Genomic DNA, 25661 nt, shown 5'->3' with positions numbered 1-25661 from the left:
TGCCCCAAGGGGACTGACTTCCAGCAGAAGGATCTACAGGCATGGTAACATCTTACCCTAATGCTCACATGGCCCTTAGCTGCCTGACTACACAAATATTTATATTTTCACTGTTACTGGTTGGGATCGCCATCCTTGGAAGCGTTTACAATCCTGACCCTTTCTATTAGGTGGTGGCAAAAGACAGTTACGTACATGTCCCTGTCCAGAGCAAGGTACATGACATTTCACAAAGGAATTTCAACTATTTAGGTGCAAGGCCAAGGTATTATTTGATTAAGGCACAGAGGTGGAGACAAACAGGTGGAGCTTGAGAACAGACTGACCAGAAAGTGAGACAAGGACCAAAGAGGTTCACAGCAGAAGCCAGAGAAAATTAGACAATAAGTTTGGGAATGCTGGCAGAAAGAATATCAAACAGTTTGACCCCACACGTTTCCAGAAATCAAACATTTTGTACTTATCTTGTAAATAAGATTGAATTCTATAACCAGCCTTAACAGAATCAAACTACAACCACTCCAATTTTGAGATAGTCTTTCAGATGAGGAAGCTAACATAATGGTTCTTTGCCATGATTTAGGGCCGGTACCTTATTTATAGCAAGCAAAACCAAGACAGAATTATATAGTTCATTACACTTTTGTGAGAAAGAAACCATTTATGTCTTGCACATATGTTACAGAGTACCTGTTTTAGAAACATTTCAGAGACTAAAAATAAATACATTGGACTCATATAATAAATCCTCCAAACCATGTGCTTCCGAAACCCTGAGACCAAGTGAATGGGGATGGAGAGAGAAACCAGTACATTTAAAGTGGCTGAAAATGACTCAAATGTTCTTGCTAGATCTAAAAATGTTTCTGGAATTAAGTCCGGCATTGTGGGAAGTTCTATGCATAAAGGTAAGCCATGTGTCAACAGGGACACCAAATAAGTGTGTTCTATAAATGTTACTACACGACAGAAGAGGATACATGCCTTCATACAATTCCCTCTGCATGAAACATGGACTATATCACTACTTTGTAAAAATTAACTAATATATATCAATATATGCTTAAAAAATAACACTAAAAAGCTGCATATTTTTCTGCTGCAGCATGGTTTATCTTTCTTACTGTTTACTGATTCGTTATGATTCAAGAATAATTACCTAAAATGATGTGTTTTCTTGTATGCCACTACTAAATGTCATCCCTGCTCAATCCATGCATCTCAGCAAGTGGTCCAGCTCTATCCCATTGAATTCCATGCTTTATCCCCTGGGTCTCATGTAGTAGGTGTAGCCATGGGCAGTAGCTGTTAAAGAATTTCTCCTCTGGAGCTATTCTACGTATGTGTATATGTACATATATATGCATATATAACCACACACGTGCTCTCCAGCTGTGTAGAAGGAATCAACCTCCTTTTTAAAGCATACAGAAGAGCACAAGTGGAAATCTACAAACTCTTCTGCTTTTTATTATAAAACTAATAAAACAAAAATCTGACCTTATTTCTATTTCTTTCCTTAAATTCTTACACATGCAATGGTGAAAATGCATCTTTGCTTGAAGATTTTGAGTCCTGAGAAGTAAAATGTATAAAACTCATCCTTGTTCTTCTGACAGCGCTGACATCACTGACATCTCTCCACTAACAAGAACTCTTGCCTCTTGAGGAAGACCCCTTTCCTTCTTCCTGCTGTTTTTTGAAATGTTCTTGTCATTGATGCCATCCCATTCTTTATTTCTGCTGAGAGGATACTAGTGAAATTATTGCTAAGTAGCTGTGGTTGAAAACTCATGAGGTTTTCCAGGCTTACCTCTGGAAGGTAAGTGAATAATTAAAAACCAAATCACTGCATCTCCTAGGCTGGGGGGAGTACACAACTATTAGCTCAGGGCTTAGGGGCAAATCACAGGATGTAGCCTCAAAGCAGGAGATACCAATGTACTATGCAAGTACGTACACAGGAAGGCTCTCAGCAGTCTGCCTGATGATCTCTTCTGTTTTGCAGGGCTGCACGTGGGAGTTGCAAGTCCTTGCTCCTTTTTTTTGTTCTGTTTGGGCTGTGTGAAGCCTTCTAGCCACGGAATGTGTATGCAACTTAGAACTTACTTAAAAAACTTAAAGGACTAAGGTATAGCAGCTTTAGTCTCTGATGAAATGATTTAGTCAAAAACATAGTACAAGAAATAATATCCAGGGCATAATGCCTTGCTGAAAGCAGAAAGGTTTACTAATGCTAGGACACTTAGAAAAGGAGGATTAACAGATGTCTTGGTTGAAGCTTTTCAAGACAGACTCATTAGTAAGCAGACAGGCCAAGTGTCCCTTGGGCAGACAAGACCTGTGCTGCTCCTGGGGAAAAATATAATGATGCCCACTTCTATTTCTAGATTTGCTGGTTGCGTATGAGACCCTTGTTATGGAAGAAATGAGCATGGGTGGTTGTTTGCACTGCAGAGAGGTAAGAATTCATAGGGTTTTTCATTTGAAAGCTTCCATACAGAAGCAGGGAAAGTGAAGGCTAATTTTGTTGATCAAGAAATAGTAGAGCTCTCTCTTTTTCCTCCCTCAGTGTTTATTGGGTGGAGGGTCCAAGGAGTGCCTGTTTGGTGAATCTGCTTGCAAATGTGTAGCTGCAAGGGAGCCTGAAGTCACTGAGACATCAGAATCCTGTCGGGCTGGTTATTGCTGGTTTGAAAAGTCAGGCAGGTTTGGAGAGCTGCTATGCCAGGCTATCCTTGTCAACTGCATCAAGCTAATTTCAGCTAATTTCAAACATGACATAAGCCGATTCTATTCTTACAGCCTGTTACTCTGATTGCATGGGTCTTCAGTAACTCAGGAAAAGCACTTGATACACAACTCTGGAAACTCATCAGCAAACAACACATCCAATGCAAACTTCCCCTTCAGAATGGCCCTTTTTAGACCCTGGCAGGAAGAGAAGCTTGCTGGACTGCAGCTCCCAATGCAGAGCAGCCTCTTCTCTCCCAGTACTGGGGGACTAGCCCAGGGCTTAGGCAATCAACCCCAAGCCTTCCCCACTTGCCTCTAATTTGCCAGCTGCAGCACTAGCCAGCATGGCTCTGCAGAAAATGAGGGACATGTGCAGTGCTCTGGCTGTGTGTATATCCACAGGGAGTTGCCATCTTTTTGTCAAATTAGTGCCATGGCGTCCGCAACCGTAATTCTGTTGCCCACTTTACCCAAGCGCTGGGAAAGGTTGGCAAAACTTTCCCTCTGGATCCTTTCTTCTAACAGCAGTTGTTACCCTCCTCTTCATTCCCAGCTTTTAAGCATAGAAAGAGGAAGGCTGGAATGAGGGTAGTGAATCTCATGGCTGTGGCATGGGATCAGGTCCTGGGAGAGTAGATATAATTTCTTAGCTCTGCTGCAGTTCCCTGGGCAATCTTGAGCATGTCAGTGTTTCCTGAGTCTTAGTTCCCCATCTCTAGACTGGGAGCAGTACATTATAGTTTGTGAATACTCCGTTTTTTTCTTCTTTTTTTTCTGAGTTACTTGAGCAGGAGCTCAATGTAAGTGCAAGAGCAAAACATGAGATAACCTGATGTGTTCGAAAGAACTCTGGAAAATACTGTAATTAAAGGAAAAAATGAACAATTTTGAATATTCTCTTGGTTTTGGTCATTCCTCATTTGATGTTTTCTACATTTCAGTCCTCAAGTGAAAAGCAGGCATCTTGTCTAGATTTCTGGTTCCTCAGTGGCCTTCTTTTTATTTGAGCTGACTGCAACTGCTCCTAAAAAGGGTTCTTGTTTTAGGAATTGCTCCCTTTTGGAACAGCAAAGTCCAAGTTTTGCAGATTGAGTAACACGCTTGACCTGTTTTTTCACAGACATCTGTTTCCAGTATGATTTCACATAGGAAAGAGAAGGCAAGAGGGAGATGAGACTTCCAGATTGTTTCAGGCTTTACGGAGTCTTGTCAGTTTTCCTTATTTTAGATATGATGGGGCAGTTTCCATGGGGTGCTGCTTGGAAACATGAATTATTTCCTCCAATAACTACTGGGGGAAAAAATATAATTGCCTATAGAAATCACAGAACAAGATACTTTCAAAAGGAAAATATGAGTGAAATCGCCAGGCACTGGCCACATACTCAGGGACAGATGAGGGTAATTATATTGTTAAAGCATTTTACATTGTCTTGCGAATGTCCTTGCCAAATTATAGCAGTGTGGGACAATGGGTTCTTTGGGTTCCTCTTGTCTGGCAGTTACTGTGGTGTTTCACACATACTCCTGTATTTACAGTTGTTCTTAAAGTGGATTGAAGGTAACAGTCCCAATCTCAATCTGCAGCAAATCAGCCCTGAATAAAATTCCTGTCCATATCTTAAAATGGATGTCAGCCGATTAGTACTTCTTGAAGGTTCAGCAAAATATTCTAAATAGTTTTCATTATTTTAGTGCAATTTTCTACTTTCAACTAGGTCTGAAAGTGACAGCTCCACTCTAACGGTCAAATCTGTTGATAGTTTAAGATCAGAAGAGCTAGCTTGTTCTTATGAAATTTGAGTCCTTGTTTACTTTGTGCATTTAAAAATATACATAATTGCTGGGACAGAGTTCACAGTTACACTGGATTCACAGCAATTGGTCTCCTGAGAGTGAAAGGAAAAATTGGCTCAGGGGAAGGATCAGCCTGGAGTTAAGAGGAAAACAGGCTGGTTTTCATATTTCCTGTCTTTATTTATACATTTTTGTTAAAGCAAGATCACACATAAACGTTTGACAGGAAAAATCACAGCTTGTGCTGCCCCTGGAAAAAGGCACACAGCTTGATTGGTTGGTTGGTTTGGGAATGTTTGCTGTTCAGTTGGTACATTAATGCCATCCTGTGCAGTCTGGGTCTCTCCTCTGACTAGGCTTCCTCCCTGTGGGTGGTGGGTTTTATGCCTGCCAAGTTGTGCCAGTGGTGTCTCTCCTCTCTGTCAGCCAGTATTTCAACAGTGTCACGACTGTGCTCTCTCTGGCTTGCACAGGACTCCTTCAGTGTAGCTTTGCTTGTAGAGCAAAGTCAGTTCTTTCTTGGGCACTGGATTTGTGCCTTTGTTTGTGGCCTGAGGTTTCTTCCTCGGGCAGTTCCTCTTCCAGCATCCCCCCAGAACAGGATTTTACTCACCTTTCACTCAGGGGCTGAGCCAGTCTGTCATTTGCCATCGGGATGAGGTATGTCCAAAAAGTCTGAATTAAACTCCCTCAAGTTGTTAGGGATTTGAAAATCAGTTGTGAATCCAGAGGCAGGTATGTCCTACAGAAGTTCGCTGTCCTTCAGTCCTTGTACCTTCCTGTCAGTTCTGCTTGAGAGTAAAGTTTCCCTCAGATTTTGTTTGCTCAGTTTCCAGAGTCACAGCAAACACAGTTTAAAGGAACAGCTTTCTCTTTACCCAGATAAGTTAGTACAAATATGCCCTGAACGTCCTTTGCACTGCTTGTGCCAAGGCTTAATGACAGGGCATTGTTAAACCTCCCGTATAAATCTTTAACAACTGGGCGAAACTTCAGTCCAGATCTGCAAACTCAAGTAAGTGGAAACAGTAAATAGTATTTGCTTCCACTTTCAAGGCCCACTGGCTGAGAAACTGCTCTTGCTTTACATTATTTACAGCCATTTGAGATGAAAAGACCTAAATGTTTATGACTATTTTTAGATTGCCATTTCTTAATTTCATGTGGGTTCACATACCTGGGCACTGGGGTGGATACAGCAGAGCCAGCCTGGTTTTATTTTAAGGCTTTTTGGATCAGTTCAAATGCCTGTGATAGTTTCCCCTCTTGAAATAATTTCTTATTACCAGGCTACTTGCTTGCTACGATTTGAATGTCCCTCTTCTGGGGGCAACTTAGGACCAGTGCTTCAAAAGAAGACAAATAATAGCAATTGCTTAGATCAGTGCTATACCTGGGAGAGAATTTTCCCCTCATCCTCGGATAACTCACTCAGTATTTTTAAGCCTGCAGTTGGATTGACTCTTAGAAAAAGCATCACACCGCCTGCTGAATTTGATGCTAGTCTTTCCTTTGGTTTTTATTTTCTATTTGAAGTTCACTGAACTTGCCAAGTCTCATGTTCATTTCAAAATATTTTAATTGGTCACAACATTATTCTTTATAAAATGCAGCTGTGTGCCCAGCCTACTCCATGGAAGATGTTCACTGAGTTAAGCTTGGGTTAATCTGAGCTCAGACATCAAAGATTCATGGTCACCAGTGTCAATGTCCCTTTACACCAGCTGAATGCCTGGCCTGGGCATAGAGGGCTGCCAGCAATTAATCCTCTAATGATTAATCAAGGTCACTATCAGGCCTGTGCACTCCTGGTCTGAGAGCTGGCAGGACTCAGGAACGAGGGATGCAATGGAATTTGAGCTCCTCTCTGTTGCAAGTGTTGCCCAGGGTGAATCCAACTAGCCTTGTGCTTCAGACTTGCTTATCTGAGTGTCCAAGCACTGCAGAGTACATGAAGCAAGGAACTATGGTTTTATTGCATTTTCCAGTCATTAAATTTCTACAGTGACTCCTTCTCAGTGTTGCTATTTTGAGAGCTAAATAAATCCTGCTTCTACAATCCACTTTTTGTATTCAGACCTCACCACTTCTCTTCCTTTGCTTCCCATAGATTGTGCAATTCGTTTTGTTAACAAAAATAAAGTGTATTTTTCTTTTGTGTTCCGAATGGGTAAAGTAAATGGAGAAATGGTGTAATGTGTATAATAGGCAGGCTATTTATTGGGTGTTGTCTCTCACAGGGTGAGGAAGCTTCCCTGTGACAAACTCACGACTCACCATGGAGTGCCAGAAGGCTTACAGGTCTCCTATGGGGTGATGCTGTTGCCCTTTGAGTTAAGGGAATATTTTTTTGATTTTGTCCAATTTTTTCCACAAGGTAAGGAAATAAGTTGTATTTACTGTGAGAGAGACACCGGCAGCAGGATTCTGTGCTTACTCCTCCTGATGGAAATCAAAAGTAACGTAACTGGAGTCAGTGGAGTGTGAAATAGTACAAACCCAAAGAGTACCTGCTCCTCATGCCTGTTGCTCCTACAGTTGATAAGGATAGTGAGGTGCTGGTCTCAAATGTGCTCAGAGGCTCTTTTCCTTAACTAGAATTGGCATTAAAAGAAAACAGTGGATGTTTTCTCCTCCAGTGCAACCTGTTTCCCAAAGAGCTCTGCTATTAGCATTTGCCTGTTACATTCATAATTGTTATTACTTTGGCTTTTCCTTGCTTGTTTTTTTTTCCTCCCCTGACAGAACAAACTTTTAGTCAAAGCCCAGGTCTATAGGATTTATCTTCTGCACCAATGATACCATATTCCCCAATGCCTGGAAAGCAGCACATCGTGTTTTAACTTAAAATTTGCAGTACTGTGTAATTGCTGCTTCACATTATCTGACCTCACAAACCCCTTGATTTTAACTACAGCTGCCTGACAACAGCAGCTACACTGTACAGCATAGCAAAAACACTGAATTACCTGAGCCAGCCTTGCCATTCTAATGGTGTTGGGAACCAATGGATTCATGTTTGAGCATTTTGCAAGGGAAATATACATTGACAATTTTTAATGGACTGTCACTCACTAAATGTACCATCTCTTGTTTTCCTGCTAATTTCTTTTCACATATGCTCACGAGCATTAGCTTCTGAATTCTTTTCCTCAGCTTCCATTTGCAGCTATTGCCGTGTCTTTCCTAAGAGGTGGCACCCAAAACTGAACACAGTCCTCCAAATTCAAATGCTCCATTGTTCAGTATTCTGTCATTATATTATCTTCTGCATTATTTTTATATCCTCTTATTAATGCACCCACACACCCCATTTGCATTTTTTAACCTTTTTAAAAACTTTTTCATTACAACAATCAGATATAAGGGCAATGAAGTAAGTGTGGAACAATAGAAGGGAAGATCTTGATCCTCCTCAGACCTGAACCTGTTTTAAACTTCAGTGGTGACACTGATTTTGATTTACACTGAAAGGAAAGAGGGAGGATCAGGCTGTGCCTGTCTACAGTGAGACATCCATTTTTGATCGTTAATAAGGAACAGTTTTGTAAAACAGTTGCAGAACACAACATGTTGTTTGGGAAAAGCACTTTTTCTTTTATCAGAAAGGTCTGTGCTGTGGGCTGGAGGCTGAAGGGCAGTGCTGGAGCTTGGATGCTGGCAGTGGTGTTGATGACTGCAGGGAAGCAGTGCAGGGTGCCCGTGATGATTGTGGGGCTGTCCTGCACAGGCACTGGGATTCACTCAGTTTAACCTCACAGCAGGACTAAGCAGCACATCCTTCATTCTAGGAGTAGTTTTAGCTACTCTAGACCGTTAGCTTCTGCACAGCCACATCTGATACTGATACTGCTCCTGGGGAGTGGGTCAAAGGCAGGGCACCCCAGCCAGCTGCAGGGGAATGTGTGGAATCTACCTAGAGAGGAAGAGACGATAAGGGGAGGTGGGAGGTGGCCAGAGGCAGAGCCACTTTGCCATGTACATTCTGCCATCATAGCCCATGGAACCATTGCCACCACACCAAGCCACACTTGGGACTCCCACTGAGAAGAGATGGACAACAAGTTTTAAGCTGCAGCTGGAAAAAGTGATTTCTATTAAACAAGTGAGTATTTATGAGTTGTCTGGCTGCAGAAGCCAAGGGTGTGACTCAGAAAAATCACCTGAATAACACTGCTGCTAGCCAGGGAGAAGAAAAAAGGTGAAGAAATCCATAAAGCAATCATTCATGTCTGGCTTTCTGGCAGACTGCACCTTAGCAGCCTCTTCAGTGTCTCTCTTCCTCCATTAATTGCTTCTGCTTTACTTGACTCTGGATTTTCTCCAGGAGCCACTGTTGAAAGTATCTGGTGGATATCAATGACATTGTCTCTGGAGGGACTTCTCCTCACACTGCCTGTTGTTTGATTCCATGCAAAGCAGTGAGATACAAATGTTCTCAGTCTTCTCTTGTATGCCCCAATTAAGGCAGTACTTTACTTGCCAAGTTAGGCAAGATTCATAAACATGGGGTGTGGTTTTATGATGCAGCTAATTAGATCCAATGGCTAAGTGCCAGTCTGGGTGGTGAGTGTGCTCCTCCTGTCAGCAGCTTTATGCTCCTGTTCCAACTGCAGATTCTGCTGCTTGATGGACTCTTTCTGACGCAGTCCAGGACAATGACCTAGCAGAAACTGTTCACTTTTTTTTTTTTTCTAGATTAGTTTTCTGCCAGTCTGACATCCTCTGATGGCTTGCCGAGGTAAGATGGGCATTCCTGCTGGAACAGGAAAGGATACAGGGTTGCTCAAGAGAAACAGAGTAATACAGAAGCATTACCTTAATTTCGTTGGTCACTTGATTGGTTGTAAATCCACACCTTTGCAATTCCCTATATGGCTTGCACAGGTCAATCACAACTGCCATCAAATGAGGAGACTTTTCTTCCTCTTTTTTCATGACTAGCAAGATCTGTTCACAGGATTGTTATTCTCATTCTTTCAGTTCACTGCAAAGACAAGGAGTGTTAATGGCAGCAATGGAAACTCAGTAGAGAGGAGGGGAAAACAAGGGATGCAGAAAGAAATGGGATACTGCTGTCATCTCTGATGATGGGCACTTGCAACAGCTCCAGATGCTGCCTCTCAGCCAGCCAGGGCACAGCTGGGAGAAGGGGTACTGCTGTCCCCTTCTTCCTCAGGTGTGACCTTAGGCTCGTACTCTCCTCCCTGTTCCCCTGCTTGGCTCCCTGTAGTAGCTCCTTCCTTGCAGCTGCTGGGATAATTTGGCCTTGGAAAACTCCCACAGAGGCTCTGGGAGCTGCACGTGAATTCATCAGCATGTCATTCCTGCATCCCTACATCCTGTGTTAACCCATTTCTTATCCAGAAAGAACATGTTGATGGATTGGAGGTGTGTGGAGCCAGAATGTCAGATTATCACAGCATCATTACCTGTTGGCTGTAACAATTTTGTGGGTTCTTTTGGCAAACTTTCCTACAGCTCAGTACTCTGAGAGAAAGCACTGGGAGTCCACATGCTGCAACCTAGAGGAACTTTGCCCTCCTCAGCACCAGGGGAGTAGAGGACCAAGAAATAAGACAGCATGCTGAACTGTATAGAGCCAACAGTTGTGCCACAGTGTGCCAACCCATGCAGGTAGAAATATGCTACTTAATTACTATGATAATGTAAAAGTGCTTCCCTATTGTTTGTCCGGCTCACATGGAACCACCCCTTATATGCAAAACAGGTTTGCTATTTAAATGTAAGCTTGTGTTTATATGCCAGCTGATAGCTTTTCCTGGGGATCCAAGACAGCTGACATTGCTGCCAACATAAATAATTTTGCAGGTTGGAGACTAGTTGGTAAGAGTGTGGTGAGCGTCCCTTTTGTCTAATCCAATAGGAGTGCTTTTTGGTTCTGTTTTTTTTTTTTCCTTTTGACGTGACTTCCAGAAGACACAGAATAAAAAAGGTATTTCTTTTTCTTTTCTTTTTTTTTTCTCTTTTCATAACCGTGGACATTGCTAGGAGCTAAAAAGGTAAATACAACATTTTGTAGGTTCAAGTAGGAATGCAGTTTGTGTATTCCTCCACCAAATATATTTTAAGAAAAAGACTGCTACTTCGTGTAACTCCTCTCTCCTGCTAAGAAAACCTCTACTTTAAGGCCCAGGAGCTACTGCCAAGCTGAGCCACAACAGTTTGAAAGCAGACCCTGATTGATTGTTTAGGAAAGCATGTACTGGGGAGCCAGAAAATCCCCTTGTAAATGTGGTAAGAAGTTTTTACCACAAGAGAAACTTTCTGTTTCTAATGTGGTTAAAAGGTTTAGTTCAGCTGGCTGCTGGATTAAAGTAATTCCAGTTTTGTGTCTTTTTCAGTTTTGAATTCTGAACGTTTTAGTTTGTTTAAGGCTTGTTGTTTGACAGTTCTTGCTGATAACATCTTTCTGACTTTACATTGAGGGTGATTTAGTAGACTAAATAAATGTGTGTTGCCTGGCTTGTTAAGAAATTCCATAGCCTGGATTTAGTGTGGGGTCTCGTCTAAGGTCATAAGTAGGCTGGAGATGGAGCACTCTGATGCTGGGCTTTGGCAGAAACACGCAGAGTCATGCTGCTTAGGAGGGAAGAAATCTTCCACGCAGCTGTAATACCCACACTGTGTGTAGGGAGTGTATGTAAAAATGTATGCTCACACGTATCTCTGTTTAGTCTCTGGATAGATGGAAATGTCACTTGATTCTAGTATTTTCCTTGCTTATAGTTGCTGTGTCCAGAAACCTCAGGCTTGTTTCTATGGCAGCTATTCCCAGTTCAGCTATTTCCTCAATCCCCATTTGACAAAAAGTGGAAGATGTTGTGACACTCAAAGTGAGCGTGTCACAGAGGGGCTGAGAGTGTGGGCAGAGCTGTGTGCAGGTGACAGGCTCACATGGGAGGGACTCGTGTGCAGCAGGCTGCAGCACAGCCTCCCATGGCACAGGTCTCTTGGCTTTCCATCAAGGACTTCGTGGGCCAGCCCAGATCTCTCTCTCTCTCCTTTTCTTCCTCTCATTTATTTTTTTTCCCTTTCTTTTCCTTCCCTGTTGCCCTGCTGTGAAGCAGGACTGCAAGATCAGGATGGCATCATGAGCAGGAACGCTAGGGAACCTGTGCTGCACTAGACAGGCTGACTAATCTCCCTTTAAATAGTCTGGAAGCACTCTGGTGAGTTTCAGTTTCAGAGCCATAAATAGCCAGATCCATGCTGGTAAGTAGCAAACAGCACATTTATTTGTTCTAGGAAGGTCTTCCTATTTCCTTCATGTTATTGCATGGGTAGCTGTAATCCTGTTCTGGTAAGACTCTGTACAGTAGCGGTGCTGCTGCCTTTCCTCACACTGCTGTATCTTCTGCTACAGTGAGGAGGGAGCAGCTGTTCCTGGGAGATAGAATTCTCTCTGCAGTGGCTTTGGATTGGCAGTGGAGCTGTTGCTTGCTGTGGTCTGTACAGCTGGATTTAGCTAGAGCAGTCCAGTTCAGACCCTTCTGAGCAGTGCTGTGAGTTCAAAAATCTCACTGATATTTATAGCACCTGGAAGGTGAAAGCAAGGAATATTTGAATACTTGCTGCCTAGCTATGGATCTGGATAGAGTGGAATGTATGGTCCTCTGAGCTAGCTAGCCTTGTGCTTCAGACTTGTCTAGAGGATAAACTCAATTTATCTGTGTTGTCCTAAGTCAGAAATAAACACTGTAAAAAAAAAATTATTGGCCAAGTCTATGTTAGTTAGGATGGCTAATAAAATCTTCTTAAAGATGGAGGAGTGCAAACTATTCTCCAGGTAGGTGCATGCACTCTGAAGCTGCCTCCATACCTGGTCCTGAATTATCAAGGCAGCCTTCAAGAACATCAGGAGCTGGTCCATGTCTAGTAGCTGCTATAGTGCTTTCCAAGATTTAGGTAAATAGGAGAATCCTCAACGAAGAGTGCAGCAAGTACTGCCTCAGCGAGGTAGGAGGCATTTGCATTTCTTACTCATAGTGTATTGTCATCTTCTTCCTGCCATCCTACCCACTCAGTGCGTCAGAGATCTAAGGCTTGATTTTTTAATATTTATTTTTCTTTTTTTCTTCCCCGCCTTCTCTGCTGAGCAAGGGATATCCAGGCCTTCAGTTTCTGGTGCATCATGTGAGAATTTTTTTTTTTTCCTTCTATATTTTTCTCTTTTTTTCTTTCTTATTTTTTCCCCCATCTGCTGCGACATAATTCCCTCAATCTACTGGTTTTTTTTACTGGGGTGAGTTGGGTCACTAGAGAGGCTTGGTGCAAGAGGACAGAGGGCCAAGTAGATCTGAGGAGAGGAAGAGAGGCTGTGTGGGGCATAGCACAGACCAGTTACACAGAGGCAGCTTCCCTAAATTCTCCTTCATGTTTGCTTTCCTTCATAACATTGTTTTTAAATAATTGTAAAGAGGACAAGGTTTCTGCCTGGTCAGAAGTTCCACCCAAAGTGATGTGACACCATTCAAGCTGTTCTTTGATCTTATGGAAGGAGGGGTTTTCTTTTCCTTTTCTTACTCATGCTCAGTGCTTACCATCCTCAAACTGGGGCACAGCTGGGGCCAGGGATTGCCCCAGTGTGTCATTTATATGGGATTTTAAACTCATATTTGGGAAAGCAGAAGTTCTGTGCCAGGTTTTGCATATAACATCAACAGAGACAGTAATGGTCTTCTGAGGGAAAGTACTACAATGTCTTATTATCAACAGTCTTCTGAATTACAGAGTAAACAAAACAAAAACCCAGCCTGTACATTTAATTAAAAAGACAAAACAAAGCACAGCTTTTTCATTAACTGGATTTGGTGTAGTTACCTTGCAACACTCCAGTCAGACCAACCAGACTGTTCCTGGGGTAAGTTTGGCCTGAGTTCCAGCTACTATGCTATGCATAGGTTCTCTTTGAAAAAGCAGAAGGAAAAGACAAAGCTGAAAGTAGCAGAAAGTATGTTTCAATGGAGGACAGGTCCCACTGAGCAGAGAGAGCAAAAAGCAGTGGAATCTGCCCCATCACACTTTCCTGGGTCAAAATGTAGTGTGCTTTGTCCTCTTCCCTTTAGCACAATGGCTGCATTCCCTGTCTTGGAGCAAGAAACGTTATTCCGGAACAGTTCCTGGAGCTATCGAATTCCAGCCCTGCTCTACCTGCCGCGGTTCAGCATGATCCTGGCCTTTGCTGAGGAACGAGAGGACCTGGTGGATGAACATGCCAAGCTGATAGCCATGCGCAGAGGCGTGTATGACCCAGCCACGCAGCACGTTCAGGTACCAGTGCAGGGAGGAAGCAGCAGGCACTGCCCCCTGTTCTGCCCACCTGCCCCAAATGAGTTGAATGTATTTGCCCTCTTGCTGTACGGACAGGACAGCTTCTCCTCCCCAGGTACAGGAGACAAATCTGCCTATAAATAATGCATGTCTTGTTATGACTGCTGGGATTCAACCCTATGGGCAGCTTTTGGGGGGACTAAAGTGGAGTAGATATTCTAGGGGTGGCTTTGACCCCTCATTGCGGAGCTGGGGATGCAGATACAGAGAGGGGACAAAAGTCCTGTTGTAGCAGGAAAAATGCGGCAGAGAGGCAGAAATGCCTCAAGGAAGAGGAAGAAATGCCACAAGGATGGGGAGGAGTAAATTAGTGATCAGTGACTATTCTTTTTTTTTTTTTAATTCATCATCTTAGGACTAATTTCTAGTTTAAAAAACAATTGAGAATAGCTAGTCTCCTCATGCAAAAAAAGTGTCTGGTTTGTTGGTGCCAGTGAATTGGCTGCCTTATTAACCTACCAGTTATTATTAAGTTATGCTGCCGGGTGGCTGGGCGTGGTGGAAACTCTAGTTATAATATATTTTTGCATATGCAAAGTCATTAATGTCTTGGGGGAAAAAAAAAGTAATTATATTTTTCTATTCCAAACCTTCATTGGTTGTCTTAGAATATAGGCTCTTAAGAGCTGGAGTCTGTCTAGCAGAAGTAGCCTCTGAGCCCACCTGCAGTGTCATAGCATTCAAGTAACACCTCGTGTGACTCCCTGTAATTCAGTTAGTGGGGGTCAGTTGGTCATAAACTTAGTAATTTGTGTTCACATGCTAGAGTTTCTTAAAATGGAAATATTAAATATTCAATAAACATTAATATTAGTTGGATAGGAAAAGATAAGATACGAACAAAAAGGCTAATCAGCAAATCAGGGTAGAAAAGCTAATTAATAGAATCTTACTGGAAACTACTGCTTTGTTTACCAAGCCAGTAACACTATGTAGTCATAGTTTTCTAATTGCAGTGTTAATGTTAGAAACATGATTGTGTTATGTGCTATTCATTTGAAGAAAACAGGGCTTGGTGGGTAGTTATACCAGCTCCGTGACCTATTTTCTGAGTCAGACAGCTCAGGGTCCAAATCTCCACACCAGAGCCATGCAATCAGCCCTAGCAAGGTGCCTCAGTGTAGGCTGGGATGCCCATTCACATACTGATCAAAGTGGAAGAACAGGAGCCTGAATGAAAAGGAATTTGTTATCATCCAGGATGTTTGAAAAGGCCTTGGGTTTCTCTGTGACCTCCTAAAAAACATTGACACAGCACAGTGTCTGTTCTAGCACACTGACTACTGGGCGTGTCGGTGTGCCATATATATATTTGTGAGGATTTCTGAAAATTCAGCTGCTGTAGCTTTTTAAAGGGTGTCATCAGCCACCAGCTGCATCGAGATACAGAGCTATCAGTTCCTCAGGGAGTAGTAATTGAAAAGGACATAACCCACCTGCCTGGTGAAATGTACATGCTTTCTGTCATCTAAATAATTTTCACTTGCCTTTGGCAATGCCAGATTATTGTCTTCCCATTTCTTGCTCTATCCATTATTCTGTTTCTGTTCTTCCCATGCTCTTCTGTAGCTTTTATCCAGGCATCCTTGCACTATAACGTGGGTCTCTTTGTAACAGTGTGTTCCATTCTTGTCTCCCTTCCCACGGGCCCTGGCAGTGGAATAGGATGGAGACCCTTGTCAGTGCACAGCTGGAAGGCCACCGATCTATGAACCCCTGCCCGGTATACGATGAGGTCTCGGGGAAACTCATCTTGTTCTTCATAGCTGTCCCAGGAAAGATCTCTGAGCAGCATCAGCTGAGGACAAAGATCAACCTGGTGCGTCTCTGCTATGTCACTAGCATGGACCAAGGATGCACCTGGAGCACTGCCCAGGATGTCACCGACAGAACCATCAGGAATGAGTACAAAAACTGGGCCACGTTTGCGGTGGGGCCGGGTCATGGATTACAATTGCGCAATGAGGCCCGGAGCCTCGTGATTCCTGCTTATGCCTATCGTATCTTGGACCCCAAGCAACACCCCACCCCTCATGCCTTCTGCTTCATCAGCTCTGACCACGGGACAACCTGGGAGATGGGGAACTTTGTGGGGGAGGAGAGCGCGGTGGAGTGCCAGGTAGCAGAGCTGCACACCTGCGGCAGAAAGGTCCTTTACTGCAATGCAAGGAGCAGCAGAGGAGCCAGGATCCAGGCTGTCAGCTACAACCACGGGCTGGACTTCGAGGGAGGCCAGCGGGTTGAAATGCTAATAGAACCTCCCTCTGGGTGCCATGGAAGTGTTACTGCCTTTCCGCCTCCCCCGGATGCCAAATGTCAAGATAGTTGGTTACTCTATGCTCATCCTACAGACCCAAGGGGTCGAAAAGATTTAGGAATTTACCTCAACAAAAGCCCTTTAAATCCAGCACACTGGACAAAACCCAGCATACTCTTCAAGGGCCTGTGTGCTTATTCAGATCTGCAGTACATGGGTGTTGGGCCCGATGGCTCACCTTTGTTCTCCTGCCTCTTTGAATATGGGACCCACAGACAATGTGAAGAGATGATTTTTGTCATCTTCACCTTGAAGCAAGCCTTTCCCTCAGAACACTGAGTCTCAAGCCTTTCCATCAGTATCAGTCTGAAAAACATCTTTGCTGATGCTTTTCACTGTCATTTCTCGTCCTTCAGCAAAAGAGTTTTTGTACTCCTGCTGCACACACAGTTTGGTGTTGGCTTGTTGTGTCTGTAGATTGTGAAGTCTATTAAACATACCACAACTTATTGTTTTCTATTGCCTGTTCTCCCTTTTTGCCTTTCCCTTTGGCTGCCTTTTTACACATCACGTGTCCAAAACAAGTGTGAGCTTTGTATAGGGCTTCTCACCTTGAGGTCTCTGATGGACTTCCTCAGGGACACGTGTGCTGACAGTGCAGGGACTGCGAGGGAACAGATGGCAGCAGGGTTATGCCGAGTGGTATTTAGTAAGTTGTGGAGAAAGTTCTAGAGAGGGCACTGGGATTACTACCCTATATCTGCTGTCATTTTCTTCAGGAAACTGCTTTGGCTCTGGTAAGGAGCATTGCTTCTTGCAACCAGTGTAGGAATGCGGGCACCTCTAATTTCCAGTGCTTTCTGTCTCCTTATTTCAGCAAGGCTGTGTGATGCATTGCTCTTGGGATATTCCTTGCCCACTTCTTCAGTGCATTTGGGGCTGCCTTGCTGGGTTCCCAGGCACCCCAGGGAGCTTCTGTCTAACTTAACCTTCTCCTTACTTCATGTGCTGTGTTTCCTTGCTTACTCGCCCATTTGCTTACATGCATTGAGAAGCTGCAGTTTCCCGTGTGTAAGGAAACCACAGCCTTGTGTGCTCTGCCTGCTCCCTCTCCCTGGGCAGTGACAGTAGGAGTCATTGAGGACACCAGGACCCTTCGATGTTGGGGGACAGAGCAAGTGGCAAAACCGGCATTTTGCCTATATGGGGACTGCAGGATCAGGACAGGTCTGCAGAGGGAGCTCCCAATTTAGAGTCAGGAGGGGAGGTGCTTGCTGGTCTTTCTAACACAAGTGCCAGTGATCCACATAGCAACTCTCTTACCATTGACTACCCCATGTCTTGTTATTACAGAGTATTATTGGCTTATGAGGCACTATGTCAAACAAATAACATTGCCCCATTTCCAACAAAAAAGCACCAATGTGAGAGGAAGGAGACCTGACCAAGACCAGAGTGGCATAAAACACTCAAGCTGGAAGGCTTTCCAACGTAGACAGATTTTCAGAAGATTTCTGAAGGAGACAGCTCTAGTTTTGGTGAGAGAGACTCTATTCTACTACTGTACATTGTGATTTGAAAGGAGCCATTATACAGTGACTAGACAAGGGACAGACCAGAAACTAAGGGCTGCCAGGGGAGACCCATCAGAGCAGATGGAGCTAGGGAAGTGTTACCCATGCCTCCAGACAAAATTCTGCATGTGAACCAGCCTGTGTTTGTTTCCTGTGTGCTGTATCCTGCGTGTGTGCACATGTTCAATGACTGCAAGGAAAATATATTTGTTTGCCCTCTTGGTGAAGAAAAACACCTGATTTCCAGAGGTCTCTCAGAAGATGTTCCTTTTGGTGAACACTGGCAAGTCCCATAGGATCCTTTGCAGTGTCACTGCTCAGGTCTGCGAGTCTCTGCTTGCACAGTGCTCCTGCCCTTGCCTTTTACTACTGACAGCTTTCATGGGTGGTGGGAAAAGAGGCCCTGACTTTCCTCACTATCCAGATTTGTTTCAGGGCACCTGGATGCTGCAGATACCAAGGGAGTGAAGGGCTCTCATGACCTTCACAGACACACCTGTAACTTGTGAAGCCTTTCCCAAGCAGCAGGGCAGTAACATGCTGGGCTGGAGTAGCAGAGTGGCTCTGGTAGCCAGTACTTTGTGGGTATTACTCACATGCTCTTTAGATGTAGGCCAGAGTCTAAATAACCTTTGTGGCCAATAGCCTGTCACTGATGCCTAATGAGGGAATGGTATATTTAGACTTCAGCAAAGCTAACTGCTGCCCTATAGACCTAACCTCCTCATCAGGTACTATGGAATACTTTAGTTTCATGACATGGAAAGGCATACTTAAGTTTTTATCTGGCCACGCCTGGCAGTTCCCATGCTGATGCAGTGCACAGGCTGAATATAGGTGAGGGGGTTGGGTGACCACTGTACATCTTGAATGATGCCACAGACAGTATTTATTTACTGGTCTGGAGAGGCTTGTGGCTGGACACCCATCTGGTGCAATACTACCTGGACATCTATAGAAAAACCAGTTTAGATAAAGTGTCTATTGTAGTGTCTTGGAGATATTATTCCAAGCTAACAAGTCATTAGGGATCACAGAGCTGTTTATATTGGGGGATTTGGATTCACCTTTTGAACAGCTGCAGCTGAAACTGTGCTTTCTTTTAGGACCAAGAAATACTCACAGGAACCAGCCTGCACATTCAATTGCCACAATCATCACTTATATTTGGATCCCTTCCCCTTGTTTTTGTCTCCAAGTCAAGGAGTAGTGTGTGCCTGGACAAGGGATTTGAAGGAAATAGCAGAAACTTGCTAAAAACCTATGTTGGTGGTGGGGGGGATAGGAGATAAGTATGCAGCTAATTAGTCTCAGATGTCTAATGAGAGCTTGTACCTGTTACCTGGTGTTAGCGTGCAGAAGATCAGGAGAAGCTCTCCAAACAGTTTCATTCTAACAAAACTCATTTTGTGAGCAGCTCTGTCCACTCTGCATCCAGATACATGTCTGTTGCACGGAGAGCACTGGGAGGTCAAGCAGTGGTTGACATTCAGAGCTGTTCTGCTTCCTGCTGCAGCTGTGCTCCACAGAAGCTACTGGAGGTACCAGAAATCCCAAGGAGTTGGTGCAGGTGAGGTTAGCAGTGCACTGTGACCTGGCAGGGCTGTCAGAGCAGCTGCACGGTGCCTTTGCCATATGCAGATTCTCATTTTTGTTGGGAGAACAGAGTTTGTAACCACTCTGTAGTTTATAGCTACTGTCCACTGGCAGAGCCACTTCATGGCATTCAGTGTCTGACTCCATTTAGGCACCTGAATCCATAGGAGTTTGCTAAAGGCCTGTGTGGATGTTGGTGGAGCTGAAGGCCAGGTTCAGCTGAGCTAATTTTGGTGTGCAGACAGCGCTTGCTCTGTGTGGACAGGAAGCCCTGCACAGTGCAGTTCTGCTCGTCTAGCAGGGCCCTGTTCTGGCCACGCAGCTTCGGGCTGCTGCTGCCCACAGTTTCATCTCAGTGCAGAGGTTAAACTGGACTCTGCAGACCAAGCCTCTGCATAACTGAAAGCAGCAAGAAGGCTTGCAGGGATGGATACTGGGTTGTGCTGGTTCACTCTCCCTCTCCACACCCACACATTCTAGCCTCCCCCTGTGCAGTGACAGTCTGTTCTCTCCTGCCTTGCTGTCCATGCGGTGTACAGCATAGCACTTCATGCATGGTCTAGGTACTGTGGTTCCAGTGCTTCTCCTGGCTCTGCAAACCATAGGGCTAGCAGGGTTTGTGCCTTTCCTCTGCCTCTGGACTTTGAGTCGCAGCTCAGCTGCTGCTTTCAGGTATAGCTCAAATGTGGATGTGCAGAGAGCAGAGTGGTTGGAGGTACAGGATAGGCAACCAAATTTGCCGTGCAGGCAGTGGCCCTGTAGGAATGTCCTGGCATTGCCGACAACATGTCTTGGAGATGCAACACTAAGCATGCCACACAGCATAGCTGAGGGACAGATGTACAGACAAAGAAAAGGGAAGTGAAAGCTCCGGTTCTTCCCTCTCTGACGCAGATTGCCAGACACGGCTTTGCTCTATCCCACCTTTGGGGATTTAGAGTAGGAAAGATCTTTGACTCCATCTCACAGCAGATGAGAGGGAGCTTTGGTCACAAATCCCCAGTGCGAATCAGCCTTTCAGTCTGCTTCTGTGCATGGAGAAGTAGTAATTTTATTTTTTTGAGTTCTTTGAAGTCCCCTCCTCACAGCTAGCTAGATATGAGGACTAGTCATGGCAGGAATGGGGCAGTCGGTGCTATGTATCCTAATGCATGGTGTGTTACTGATCAGAGGTTTATTTACTCCCCACGGAGACCTGTAGTGGGTAAGGCAGACAGGAAAAAGATGAAAACTCAAAGGATCTGGCAGGAGATCCTAAATAGGACGGCAGGCCACCAAAGCCTGGGGGACTGAATCTGTGAGGGAGCAGAAGAGATCACCAGCTGGGACACAAAGCGGGAGGGAAAGGCAGGGAACATGGGCTTGCTAGTCACTTCAGCTGCAGCATGAAGAGGGAGAATGGGGGCTGCAGGGATATGTCACACTCACTCTCTGAGCTGTTTGAGTTGAGGAAGTTGTCCGTGGCTGAGTTTCCTTTCCCTCTCTGTGCTATTGAAACAGGAAGCTGGTGAGCTGAAGCTGGCTGATCGTTATACACAGACACACAGGCGGCTCTGGCAGCTCCTGTGCTGGCATTCAGGTTTCCTCCAGCTCCAGCAATGGATCAGTGCTGGTACCACGGCAACATCACTCGTTCCAGAGCTGAAGACCTGCTCTCCAAAGTAGGCAAGGATGGCAGCTTCCTTGTGAGGGCCAGTGAGTCAATTGCCTCGGCATATGCGCTCTGCGTGCTGTAAGTACAGCGTTCACCGCGCCCTCAGCCCACACTACTGTCCCTGCTGGGCAGGGGTCACCCTTGCCCCCTCCCCAGCACAGAGGCAAACAGGCGCTGTACTCACCGGGAACATGCAGCCCTCATCAGAGCATGGCTGGTTTCACCTGACTGGGCCATGGGGTGGGGAAGGGTTAGGGGCCAGGCTGAATAAACCCATAGCTATGTACTGCTTTACTGCTCACGCTGCTCTTGCCCCTGATTCAAAAGGAGAGATGGTCAAAGGCACTGCTGCTGTGCTCTGAAAGAAAATAACTTGAACTTCTGGAGTGTCTTAACAACTTGGGTCAAGTATTTCTCTTTAGTGACCCCAGTCCCAAGCCTGGTACCTCCCAGGCACTTTTCTTGCTCTGGGTCAGTGTATGTTTGAGCTCTCTGCTTGTACCGTGTTGCATTCAGCAAAAGGCTTTAAACAGTTCCTGGAGCTGTGCACAGTATACCCAGCACAGCAGTGATTCCACCTGCATCATTAATGTGGCTCATGGGGTAAACGCTTCATGTGGGAAGCAGGGAGAGAAGTGCTGGCAGCCCTGATCCCCCCATTCTGGGTTAGGTCAGGGAGCAGAGAGCAAGGCCTCCTGCCCTGGGTTTGAGAGGGGCAGGTATTATTCCTGGAGGCAGGAGAGCAGGGGTGAGAGGAGACTGAAGTCACTAGGTAAAATCTGAGACATTTGACCTTGCATTACAGAGAGATCAGACAGTTGCTCCTTGCTTAGGAGAGATCAAGAGAGCCTTTGTGGGACCCTGTCAGATCCTCTTTGCTGCCATTGTGCAGCAGATCAATGAAACTCATTTCATCTTTACCCCACATTACATTACAAGCAGGTTTCTCATTTTCTCAAAGTATATTTCTTGTAGTGGTGAAGCTGGTGCTGCTGTTTATAACTCTGTGCTAACTGCTTTTCTCTGAGGTCAGATTCTGGTGACAGCACCGTAACTGCCCCGGGGGCGTAGATGTTGGCTTGCCAGAGAGTGGTGGCTGGAGTGGGTGTGTTCACAAGGTGCAGAGAGCCTCGGTGCCTGCCTGTTAAGGCACTTGTAACAATACAGGGACGAGTTTTGTCTCTCTGGAGGGAGCAGAGAAAGAAGGACAGGGGCATATGAATAGCCAATACTAGCAGGAGGGAGGAGAGACAATCCTGTAACATGGGCTGAGGGCCGGAGTGGTCAGTCAGGGAACAATTTACTAGAACAGACTGTTGCTTCCATTGAGTGATTTTAGTATTACCCCATTGGTTTGACTTGTAACCAGTATGTACACAAAATATTTTCACTGAGTGATGGTGGGGATTATAGAAAGGGAAGGTGCTGCAAAAATGCCTACTAACATGCATTTGCATAAATTTTTCCATTGTAAATATTTATGCAGCCAGCTTTGAAAGCCTTTTGTGACTTGGGAGACATGGGATGAGGAAATAGAAACAATATAATGACCATGAGTTTCTGAACCGGGAGCCAAAGGTTATGTTCTTAAATCCATTCTGAGGCAGCTAATATGAATGGCTTGATTAAAGAATTGGGGAGCACCCAGCCTTGCCAGCCAAGAACAGCTGGGTCAGAGGTGCAAAGGGCTGGCATTAATTACAGTCTGGGAAATGTCTCACAGACTGCTGTCAAACAATCCAACAAGCTTTCAGCTTATGCTGGTTTGCAGTTAGTTTGTGGAGAAGTGGTGAATAAATCTTTCCCTCTGAATGTCATCTCCACAAAATGGGCACCTTTGCTGAAGCTAAAAACTTCCTCAGAGATGTATCAGTTTCAGCTGTGCTATTGACTGGAAGGTGTTTGAAGTTTGGGCTCTTCAGTTACTTCTGTTTAAAAAATAGGAGATGATGAATGGGAGAGTGGGGAATTGAAAGGCTGACTGCAAATTGTTTCCACAAAAGAGAATTATGTTGAAAAAGAGAAAGTGTCAACTATGTATAGATATGGAAAACAAAAAAACCATGAAATTTGCTCTGAAAAAGAACTGTCATATTCTACAAAGCTCTAATATTTATTGGGCAGATCAATCAAGATCCAGAAGAAGTATTTATTATTCTAATATCATAGAATGAAATAATGACTTCAATGAAAAGCTGCTTTAGAAAAACAGGGTTTGTATAAATATAGACAAGTAGGGGAGGTGTATTTGCAGGGCCTTTTAAGAGTACCTTGACTCCTTTTCTGAAACTTAGAGCAGCAGCATTTAGACGGTGAAAGGCTGGGGAATGCTCCTCCCCCTGCACTGCTGTCCCCTGCTCTGGTCACATTACCCCATAAAAGGCAAGAAGCAAAACCCTTTTCCTCCTCCTTTCTCTGTGCCTAAATCATTTGATCTGTGAGTTTATTGACAAGAAATGGGCTCTTTTACGCACCTGGAGGGGAATGCCCGAATCCTGAAATCCAAAAGAGCCTGCTTAGCGTTCTCTGCACCTGAACTGGTACCATTCCTCCAGGGGATCTTCTGTTGGCAGTTCATCCATGAATGGCTGCAGGACTAACATCACTTCTAGAGGTGACACTCAAGGACCAGCTGCAGCTTTGGGACCCCTCTAAGAGGACCCTGCCTGTGAGATGCCCTTTCCAACACCATGCCTCTCTCATGGTGCACTTGGCACCAGGCCTAGCACAGCAGCCCTGTTCAGTGCTCCAGACACTCCCAATATGCACATCATCACCTGTGCATAAAAACATACAGCAGGAGAGGAAAGAGAAAATGCCAACCTTGTCACACTGTTTCCTCCTCTGGCTGGTTGAGAGGACAGGGAGATGACAAGTACTTGGAGACTTGTTTAAACTGAGGCTGATGTTTTATGTACCCTCCACATGGACAGCCTGAACAATGGTTGAGCAATTCTGAACTCAACCCAGCTTTTAAGGGGGACCTGGAACGTGGCGATAACTGGGACTGCATAACTAGACAGTCAGGATGCCGAGGAGAGAAAACCTAAGGGTGAAAAATGGAGTAAGAATCGCAGTCTTCTCCATCCACACGCACTAAATTAGGGGACTGGCAAGGAGGATTCCTGGTTTTGATCCTAGGAAGTGCTCCTCCCTTCTCCTGTCTCACCCAGCTGCCCTTCTTTCATTGTTCTTATACTGATCTTACTTGTCCTCAGCTTAAACCTCTTCACAAGCATTACGACAGCAGCCTTGTAAAGTCTTTGTGATGGAGCACTTTCTGTGAAGGCCACATGAGGGTCCTCTTGTGAGCAAGAGCAATTGAGCTGCTTCATTTATCAGTTTCATAATCTCCACATACACAAATTGTCTCTCATCAGCTGCATGAGCAATTCTGCTTAGCCCTGTTTGCATATCAGCAGGAGGAAATGGTGTAAGAGAGCTGCATTGACACATAAAAACAAACCCCATACCCTTCCTTGGGGCATATCCTCACCTGGCACCGATTGCCTGGGATTGGTGAAATTAGCAGTGCTGTAGCTGCCCTACAGTTGGGGATCATGTCTGTGACTTCCAGCTCTGTACCAGATGTGTGAGTGAATAGATGCCTGTGAAACGAGCTCTGGAAACAGCTGGAATTCTTTTGTGTCCTTTGCATTAATGCTAATGCCTTTGCATTAATGTTCATGTGGATAAATCCTCCAGACACCCTGGAAAGACTCAGCTATGATCTACGAGGAATTTATTTTCATTTCCAATGTCTCTTTGTGACTCCTCGTGTAACGCTGCCTGAAATCCTGGCAGTCTCCTCTCTCCTGCATGGAGTGATTCTGAAAGGCATATGATGAATAGACTCACATCAGAACTCTAAGAGAGATTAGGATGTTTATTGATTTGCCTGATCTCCCCAGCTGGGAGGCTGACCTCAGCCCACATTTTGTGACAATTCCACAGGTAGTGCAGTGTTTCTGTTACAATAAAGGAAGTGTGGATTCTGTTCTTCCTTTTGAGAAGGAAGGGGTTGAACCAGCACCTTTTGCTGGCTCAAAGCGATATTGTATCTTTTAAGTGCTTTGCAGATGACTTAAAAGATTTGATCAATCTGTTGTTGTGAGAAAGGTAAAAATATATTTTATAGTCAATACTTCTTGGGTGAGCTGCACAAAGCTCAGCAGCTGCTGAGGAAGGTCAAGCTTACAGCACTGTTCAGGCTTCCCTTGGGCTCCCGTGCATTGATGTGACCCTCCACTGGGCACAAGACTCCTCCATCCCCCCTTAAATAAGAGTCTAATTGAATTTAGCTGGGACAAAATACTTGTTGTGGGTGCTCTACAGATGCACATGTACAGTGTGCATCCACACCAGGATGGTGAGATGGGTTTTCGTTTTAGGATTTGTAGATAAAAATGTGCCTGGCAATCAGCTGTTGTACTGTGATTTAGCTGAAATATATGATTTGCTTTTTCCAATACAAGTCAATGCACTTGCCCTTCAGTTTACTCATTTATTGCTGATTTTGGCCCTTTGCCTTTTGGATTTCTGCTTTTTCATTCCTTCCTGAGACACCCGCTCTACTGACAGCTAGAGCTACTTGGTGTTTTCTCTCTTTCCGGCCAGAAGAAGAGTGGAATAACTCCCTCTGAGCTAATGCTGATATCACTTTCTGCAGTGACATCTGCAAGCAGATGTTCCT

At 44.6% G+C, this 25661-nt stretch overlaps 3 protein-coding genes across 14 annotated transcripts in view; 2 read left to right on the top strand and 1 right to left on the bottom strand.

Moving 5' to 3' along the window:
• The window catches only part of NGEF (neuronal guanine nucleotide exchange factor), a 48682-nt gene extending 43362 nt beyond the window's left edge, over positions 1-5320 (bottom strand). The window contains exon 1 of the mRNA XM_042020721.1: positions 5147-5320. The gene's annotated coding sequence lies outside the window, so the exon portion shown is untranslated. The remainder of the gene's footprint in view (positions 1-5146) is intronic.
• The window catches only part of NEU2 (neuraminidase 2), a 33607-nt gene extending 16954 nt beyond the window's left edge, over positions 1-16653 (top strand). For 2 of the 9 annotated variants that reach the window (XM_042020727.1, XM_042020724.1), the window contains 6 exons: positions 1620-1822; positions 2391-2461; positions 6774-10170; positions 12658-12690; positions 13623-13827; positions 15545-16653. In XM_042020727.1, the coding sequence (XP_041876661.1) occupies positions 10118-10170; positions 12658-12690; positions 13623-13827; positions 15545-16483 (1230 nt within the window). In that variant the 5' untranslated portion in view covers positions 1620-1822; positions 2391-2461; positions 6774-10117 and the 3' untranslated portion in view covers positions 16484-16653. Of the gene's footprint in view, positions 1-1619; positions 1823-2390; positions 2462-6773; positions 10171-10203; positions 10490-12657; positions 12691-13622; positions 13943-15544 lie in introns of those variants that run through there. The other 7 variants (XM_042020730.1, XM_042020728.1, XM_042020726.1 and 4 more) reach the window with 6 other exon arrangements.
• INPP5D (inositol polyphosphate-5-phosphatase D) overlaps positions 13758-25661 on the top strand; it is a 62342-nt gene continuing 50438 nt past the window's right edge. For 3 of the 4 annotated variants that reach the window (XM_042020720.1, XM_042020719.1, XM_042020717.1), the window contains exons 1-3: positions 17498-17682; positions 19157-19288; positions 20815-21046. In XM_042020720.1, the coding sequence (XP_041876654.1) occupies positions 20913-21046 (134 nt within the window). In that variant the 5' untranslated portion in view covers positions 17498-17682; positions 19157-19288; positions 20815-20912. Of the gene's footprint in view, positions 13828-17497; positions 17683-19156; positions 19289-20814; positions 21047-25661 lie in introns of those variants that run through there. The other variant, XM_042020718.1, reaches the window with a different exon arrangement.

The sequence above is a fragment of the Corvus kubaryi genome, unplaced genomic scaffold (genome assembly GCF_017639235.1).
Source record: "Corvus kubaryi isolate FWS band 111438036 unplaced genomic scaffold, C.kubaryi_AGA036_p1.0 37041, whole genome shotgun sequence".
NCBI lineage: Eukaryota > Metazoa > Chordata > Aves > Passeriformes > Corvidae > Corvus > Corvus kubaryi.
The sequence above is the reverse complement of the archived record's forward strand: the minus strand, read 5'-3'. Positions and strand labels throughout refer to the sequence as shown.